We start from the raw sequence: 8,313 nt of genomic DNA on the forward strand, positions 1-8,313 counted from the left end.
CAACAAAGTACCCCCTAACCAGCGCAAAGCTTTTCTGGTTGAAAGAAAGAAAATTAACACACACAAAAACGAGTGCTCTGCCATCATTGTCTGATTTATTCAACTCTTGAACTCTATTTGTATTTACGTGGTCTCTCTATTTGGAAATAAAAAGATATAACTACAAAAAGGAAGAAATAATTTAATTATAAAGATTTGTGCACATAAGTGTCTTTTGGGATCATAGTAAAGCTCTAACAAAAAAATTATAATAATTTATTTTTGTATTTTAAGTTTTGAAAAGTTTTTTTTTTTTTTTTATGTAATGGTGACTCTAAGTGGCATATGACAAGTTGGTTGAATCATTCTGGTATGGGAGAGATGCTGTTTTTTAGGACATTGAAAAGAATAGCTTACTGAATATAAAATTCATTTTATGATGTTATATATTTTTTTAAATATTTACACATACTATACTTTTAAATATATTTTAAAACCTCACGTACCCTCTTGGAGTGCCTTCACGTATCCCTATTTGAGAACCACTGGAATACACGTCACATTTTGGTGATCCATAAATGACTACTTTGCCCATAATGCATTGCGCACGACAAAACAGGCACTGCTCAGAAAGTGGTGACAACTGACGCTTGATTTAATCAGTAAGTGAATTTTGTTTAGTAAATGTGTCTTCTAGTAATAATGATTGTATTGGTAATGACTTTGTTTTAAATACTCGTTCATTCTCGTGGAATAACCTGACATTTTGAACTTGCTAGCATACCAGCTGGTGTTAGCGTCACTATTATCATTCTTCTACTGAAACCGAGAAAACGCTTGAGTGTTTAGCTAGCTTACTACAGTAGTTCGTTCGGCTATCTTCGTGTTTTGAGCTGATGAGATCCTTGGCGTGACCATTACTTCAGTAAATTACCTTATGGTAACATTACGCAAAAAGTCAAAGGCTGTTAGCTGAGTACACACGTCAACATTGCTGTTATGCGACGTCAGCAGGCAGACTTGACTGACTGACTCAACTTTTACAACGTTTGCTGTTAAATTTCATTTTGTTGTCTTGTCACGTTCAGCTTGGAAAGCTTCGAGTATGGACCAAGACACCAATTCTGAGGTTTGTGTACATATATGTATATAAACATATAAACACGCACACACTTGCTGTCAAACTGGAAAGACCTGTGACTATCTAGATTTAATCTCTCTCCTAATGGTCACAGGACGAGTCTGTAGGACCACTAGAGGATCCTTCAGAAGAGGCACTACCACCTCGTCCTCCAGGACTTTGTAAGATTTGACTTTTTAACCTCCCTTATAAATTTGTCATCTGTGATTGCTGGTTTGTAGTTTTGTTTTGTGACCCAGAAACTGATTATGCAATTGTTTCTCCTTTACAAAATGCACAGCACCTTGTCCATCTACCAGAAGATACAGTACATTATCATTTTGACAAACTTGCAGTTATATTAGTATACAGCACTTTTGGTTATTATTATGGTTATTATTATTGATTGGCACAGTAACACCCGTCGGTTGCAAAACGTTTTACATTAAAATTTTGGTTTTACTATAGTTGTGAAATTCTAGACTAAATATTTCTGTATAACCAAAATAGGTGGTATTTCTAGTTCTATTGATTTCACGCGGATTGCTCCAAAGCCATCCACTAAAGGTTTGCATGGCTTTTGCGCAGCGCTAACTTATAAATGGACCAATCTGGAGCGTCTCATCCACAAGGCACGCGCAGGTGGGGAAATTCATTACAAACTGCGATGCCAACCCGATTGCACCCCGGTGTATATAAACTTTTAAAAAGGTAATATGCATATATTTTGCAGAGAAATTGCCCACCTCTATGCAAATGAGACTCATTGATAAACAATGTGTCATTCAATAACGCCAGCGCTAATAGCCACACACAGTTTGAGTGATGCAAACAATGTCTATTGAAGGCTGGCGTAAACTTGGCACAGATACTTCTTTTTAAAAAAAAAATCTCTGGTCCAATTACCAAATTTAATTCTAGTACAAAAGCACGTACATACTAGTACTTAGTTGCAAAAGTAAAAAGTCAAAATACAAAATTGTCACTGTCATGACACTGTGACACTATATACTCAGTGGCCACTTCCTGTTTCAATGGTGATTGATAATAAAAAAAAATTAGGTGTGGTCCTGGTCTCTTGATGTCAAACAAAATATGAACAGCACAGTGGAGAGGACTGTTTTAATACCATTTTTAACTAAACCAGGAAATGTAAAATCACCCACTGAGGTTGAGCAAAGTAACAAGCCAATTTTGACAAAGCATGACAAGCAAGTACAGCTTCAGATTCTGTTTGCAAATCCACCAGGAGGACATTTATATAAAGTGTGAACTGTGAAGATACCTCAAATTTTAAAATGTATTTTGAGGTTATTTTAGCATCCCTGAGGTCTGACTCAAAACTGTATTTGTTCTTCATTCAAATGAAGCTTTGAGAACTCTGAAAATAAATTCATGGCTTGCATTCCTGCACATGTGAGTTCTGCTCTGACATATACAGTACATACATTATGTGGCATATGTGAGCGTTTAATGTTCCCTTGAGGATTTAATGAGGATAGTGAATAAATAAAATGAAAATATGGTGAGACATTCACGCTTTCTGTTAACTGTCAGTCATCTTTTTCCAGCTGACAGTGAAGCAATGGAACTACTTTGGCAATATAGAGCCCAGCGTCGCCAGTCATCACCTGAACTACCAGAGACAGTGACCCGTCTTATTTCCCCTGATGGCAGCCTTCTGTACTTGGTGGGCACTGCCCACTTTAGTGACAGCAGCAAAAGAGATGTGGCTTCGGTGAGCCGCCCGTTTCACTTTGAGAATTTGCAAGCCATCATTTTCTCTTTTTCTGTGTACTATATTAATTTCCTATGTCAGTGAACATTTCCATTCTTTCCTCTTGGTCTATCTGTATTGTTACTCACTCTTTTGTACACTGCTACAGACGATCCGTGCTGTGCAACCGGATGTGGTTGTGGTGGAGTTGTGCCAGTACAGGGTTTCCATGCTGAAGATGGATGAGAATACATTGCTGAGGGAAGCCAAAGAGATCAACCTTGAAAAAGTCCAGCAGGCTATCAAACAGGTGAGACTTTCATAGAGCAAAAGAGAATCCATAAAGTTTATAGGCCATTTTCCCATACGTTGTATGGTTTTATTCAGTGACAGCACACATTTGTAAAAACAAAACGTGCCTTTTCTCATTTCCATGTCACCTTTTTGCAATGTACAGCTGTTTGGCAAGAAAAGAACACGTAACAATATGCACTCCTTGATGTCAAAGTTCTCTTCTCAGCAGAATTCTTTGGCAGTTTAAGACTGTTGTCTTTGTATGATTTTGTATTATTTATGTAGCGATTACCATCTCCATAGCCACGTTAGGCTTTAGTGTTATAACAATAAAGAATATAAGCAATGATAAATGTGTGTACTGTACTGCATACAACAATCAAGGTACAGTACTAGTGCAAATGCAGTATTCACACACAATGTCAATTTGATAAAAGCAGCTTTTGCAAATGTGCTGCCAGTTGAAGGTGGCATATCACTTGAGTTTGTTCCTCTGTTTGTCAGAATGGTGTGATGTCTGGCCTGATGCAGATTCTTCTGCTCAAAGTTTCCGCTCACATCACTGAGCAGCTCGGCATGGCTCCTGGTGGGGAGTTCAGGGAAGCCTTCAAAGAGGTAAAAAGATTGTCACTATATTACCCCACACTAAACCATTTTGATTTTGATGCCCCTGGCAATGAATCTTGTATTTTTGTGTGTTTTTTGTTTTGTTTTTTTGCACAGGCTCGACGTGTGCCGTTCTGTAAGTTTCATCTTGGAGACAGGCCCATCCCTGTGACGTTCAAGAGGGCAATTGCTGCTCTCAGCCTGTGGCAGAAGGCCCGTCTCGCCTGGGGTCTTTGCTTCCTTTCTGACCCAATCAGGTGCCTTACACACTTTTTTTGTTTTTTTATTTAGAAATAATAGAGATGCAAGATTTATTCTTTGTTGTTTTGGTGTTGTATCACAGCCATAAGTTATTTATGCATTTCCTCCTTAACTACGTACTCTTTTAACATGGTTAAAGCAATGCAGGTTTTATTAAAAACAAACCAGCTATTGTATGAAATGGTTAATAACTCTTCCCTGAACGTAACGTGACATATCGCATGCTGTAAACATGCATAGAATCAAATGGCTCTGAATGACGAATGAAGCGTAATTAGGTTACGTTTTGCATAGTAATTAGGAGCCTTATTTACTGTATACTCATTGAAGCTATTTTAGGAGAAGATAGTAAGTGTAGTTTAAATGTGTGCAGTGCACAAACTAAATGAAACTTTTGAAAGCTTGTAGGGATTTTATCAAGCCCATCTTGTTCCCCTTTTTTTTGTCACTGAATGTTCACAAGAACCACAAAACTGTACACGATGAAGAAAACTATCATTCGTATGTGACACTGAACTCATCATGCTGCACTTGGTGCCACATTTCAGCAAAGAGGATGTAGAGAAGTGTAAACAGAAGGACCTGCTGGAACAGACCATGTCAGAGATGATTGGAGAGTTTCCAGCTCTTCACCAGACGATCGTGGCTGAGAGAGACATCTACCTCACGCACACACTGCGCCAGGCTGCATGCTGTGTGGAGGCTCCTCCTAATGCCCAGAGTAGGTTTTACACTGTGTAATGAGCATGACTGCGTATAGTAAGCCCTGGCTTCAGAGTGCATTTCGAAGAGTGGCTCAACGTGAGGTGGACCTTAACGTTTGACCTCCAGCTGGACGGATTCTCGACCTCTAAGCTTTTTGTTCTTTTGTTAAACTATATATTTGGTGGTTTTAATGATGTGCCATTTTATGACAGCACGCTTACTGTTTTAACACTTTTTTAAATACCGAAAATTACAAACTGACCAAAACTCAACCATCCAGGGAGTGTGCCATCTGCTGGGGGACATGTGGTACTGCACCCATTTGACAAATTTCTATGTGGAGTACATCTTTTTAACTTTTCAACAGACTCACCGTGTTTCCGTGGCTCAAACTGTTTAGTTAGCTCCGCCCTGACTGACTGGTTGAATATTTGTAATTTCCTTGCTCCATAAAGTGTTAAAAATAAATAAATAAATAAATAAAAGTGACGTCATAAGACGGCACATCATTAAATCTGTAAATGTTGTTTAAAAAAATTGTTAAAACCATTCTGTTGAAAAAAAAATTAAAGGAGGCACTTATGCTGCATTCAAGAAAGGTGGGAAATAAGGCTTTTCCGATTTCATACCAGAAATACTTAAATAGCATCTCATTGATGAGACTTAAGTAACTGCAGTATTCCAATATATTTCTTCATTTATGATTCAGTCATGTGTCATCTATGTTCAATGACATACCGTGCACTCTTGTAGAAGTGCCTGCTGTTGTGGTGGGAGTTGTCGGAATGGGTCATGTGCCTGGCATTGAAAGAAACTGGGAGAAGCATCTCAACATCAGTGAAATTATGAGGTACGTTTATCTTTTCATTAAATAAGAGCAGAGGTTGGTAGTAATGTGCCATATTTACTGTTACATTTACTTAAGTGACTTTTTGGATTAATTGTACTAGTAGTTTTAATGTAACAAACATGTTACTTATCCAAGTGTATTTGTTTCAAAATTAAATGATACCTGTATTACATTACATTAAGCTACATTCCACTCGCTACTTTTAGTTGTATCTTTATATTATTGCTTGCACAATGCATGGAAGCGAGACTTCTGTCTCTCATGGCAGAAACTACATTCAATTCTGGCCTCACATTTACCTTTTCAGAATATGGGAACTAATTTATTTCTCTTCTTCTGTTGCAGTGTTGCGCCCCCCTCTAAGTTTGGCTGGGTTTTGCACACTGTTGTTAAAGGTGTCGTGATGGGCATGCTGGGGTACGTCTGCTACCGTGCTGGACGCACTTTAGTTCGAGCCCTTTTGTCTTCATCTGCAGTCCAATCAGTTGTGGACAATCTACGACCATCTCCTGCTTGACCTCACAGGTCATCTGAAAGCCATCACTGACTGACACAGTTGCTTCATGAAACAGTGCATCTTTTCCCAGTGGCCTTAAAAGGAGATGCGTCTGAAAGGAAGGTTCGCTCAGCCAATAAGGACCTCAGGGCAAGATGTGGTGCCCCAACGGACATTGTACGGCCTTACAGCCAAAGAAACCTACACACGATTGCTTGGAATTTTGTGGAAAGGCTTTTAATTTTAAGGTTTAAAAATACCAATACTGTGTTTGTAATGCTTCAACATTTATATTCCTTTCAAAAGCTAAGAAAATTTAATTTTATGGTTAGTCGAATCTTCAAACAAATGTCCCGGCAACATTTTCATAAGACTTTCTTCTCCTCTTTCCTTTCTCCATTCTTGTGCCAGTTTTTGGTTGGCAATCATTTTATATACATTTAAAAACAAATGCAATGGGAATGACAGTCGACGCTAATACCAAATAATATAATATGACTATACATGGGGTTTTTTTTGCAACTTTTTTTTTAAACAGTATTGGTAGAGTGAGTTGTGTGATTAAATTCTTACCAACTCGACATTGGCATGTATTTGGAGACTTAAGTTGTCATAACAAAATGTCCATGTTCGCAGTCTTGCCTCTGCTAACAAGTGCCTCTCAATGCATCAGCAAGTGTATATGCATTTTTGACGTACTTTATTACCCCTTAATGGTTAGTGCAAATGTATAAAGTTGTAAGGCATATTTTGTAAATGGTTATTTTAAATGTAGACTTTCAATATGGGGATAGTACATCGATTCCAATACATGGCATCTAGGTTCATTTGAGACTCATTGCAGGGAAGGCTTACGTTTCTCAGGGTGAGTAATACTCATCAATTGTCACAAACCTGCAGGATTACAACGTGCCCAGATTTTGCCATCAATCAATTGGACCTCAAACTCTGGTTAAAGTTCATTCTTGACTTATTTTATGTGTAGAGTAAGTCATCTTTAAAGCCTTCACAATACAGCATCTAACATTTACTTCACCAGCTCTTTGTAATGCATATATTCCCTTCCAGCTGTAATTGTCTTTAAATGTGTAAAATCTTCAGTACTGTTTAATCGCTTCTCAGTAGACTGCAAACTTGCCTACGTATCATGATTCTCTATCAACCAACAATGAATTGTATTCATAATGCAGGTGATGCCACTTAGAAATTGGTCTTAAAGAATTAATTAGCAAAATTACCATTTACAGTATGTTGATTAAGCAATAACAATGCCTTTTTGTAGAATGTCATTGGACCTTGAAGTTGTTCTGCACACGAAAGGTGTCATTGTCTTTCAATTGATGTTTACATGAATTACATTACAATCAAATGCTATAATGTAATTTTCTGTGAACTTCACAGAGAAGATGTCTGTTTTTATTCTCTCGTTAACAAGTCACTGCAAACCCAGCATTAAATCTAAATTTGATTTATTTTTCCAAATAAAAAAAGTAATATTTGCTTTAGGTACTGAATGACAGTAATGCTCTGTCTGACCAATTAATTTGTTTAAAATGGCAAGTGTTTCCCACTGCTGCAGCAGTGTTTTACATGAGAAAAATCTCTTGGCACATCACCAAACATGTCACTATATATTGAGGCAATGATCTCATCTCATTTTTCTCACAAATTTACTAATGTGAAACATGGGTCAGTCTAATTGAACAATTAGCTGATATGCTCACAGGAAGCCATGACTAATTCTGCTTAATTTCAACAGGTGGATACCCACGTAACTTTTACCATCTAATTGAATAGCATTTAATTGTTCTGTTACTGTATGTCACTGGCAGAAGAATAAAAATATTTGTAATTGATAAAATAATTTTGAGACAAATTGGCCCTCTATTTGAGAAGGGCTGATGTATGTATATCATTTGACCAAGGCAAAGAACCATTGCGATGAGGATAAATAGCCTGAATGATTATATATATATTTAAGCTCTCTTTACAGCTGTAATTTGAAGGTATTAAGTGTCAGTTAAAAAGAAAATGTTACATTAGCTAGGTTTGATTAAAGGGAGAAGGGATGCCAGCTGTAATTTACAATTCACAAATATGCTGACCCAAAAGTAGACGGAATAGAAATTCTGACATAGCTAAACATGAACAAAGTGTTAGAATTGGGCTTTTGATGATTAGATTAGTGCCTTGAGCTAGCCCGTTGTGACCTGTCCTGTCCTGGCGTCTTCCTATGTACCTGCACTCTGGTACACACTATATAGTTGAAACCAGTTAAGACCATC

At 37.5% G+C, this 8,313-nt stretch overlaps 1 protein-coding gene across 1 annotated transcript; it reads left to right on the forward strand.

The window, feature by feature from the left end:
• The first annotated feature begins 537 nt into the window (after nucleotides 1-537).
• On the forward strand, nucleotides 538-7,410 carry trabd (TraB domain containing). Its single transcript, XM_086074944.1, has 10 exons — nucleotides 538-641; nucleotides 1,068-1,108; nucleotides 1,215-1,281; nucleotides 2,671-2,837; nucleotides 2,986-3,126; nucleotides 3,615-3,725; nucleotides 3,834-3,973; nucleotides 4,526-4,698; nucleotides 5,436-5,532; nucleotides 5,878-7,410. Exons 2-10 carry the CDS (start codon nucleotides 1,085-1,087, stop codon nucleotides 6,047-6,049), a joined length of 1,092 nt encoding a protein of 363 aa, XP_085931070.1. The 5' UTR covers nucleotides 538-641; nucleotides 1,068-1,084; the 3' UTR covers nucleotides 6,050-7,410.
• Nucleotides 7,411-8,313: the final 903 nt, after the last annotated feature.

This window comes from Leptonotus elevatus, chromosome 4, assembly GCF_054856555.1.
Source record: "Leptonotus elevatus isolate MCC_2025b chromosome 4, RoL_Lele_1.0, whole genome shotgun sequence".
Lineage (NCBI taxonomy): Eukaryota > Metazoa > Chordata > Actinopteri > Syngnathiformes > Syngnathidae > Leptonotus > Leptonotus elevatus.

Bases quoted from the DNA above. Each gene is read 5' to 3' on its own strand.
- trabd (XM_086074944.1), top strand. From the start codon at position 1,085: ATGGACCAAGACACCAATTCTGAG. The intron at 1,282-2,670 runs GTAAGATTTGAC...ATCTTTTTCCAG, and splicing joins ACCTCGTCCTCCAGGACTTT to CTGACAGTGAAGCAATGGAA. The intron at 3,974-4,525 runs GTGCCTTACACA...GCCACATTTCAG, and splicing joins TTCCTTTCTGACCCAATCAG to CAAAGAGGATGTAGAGAAGT.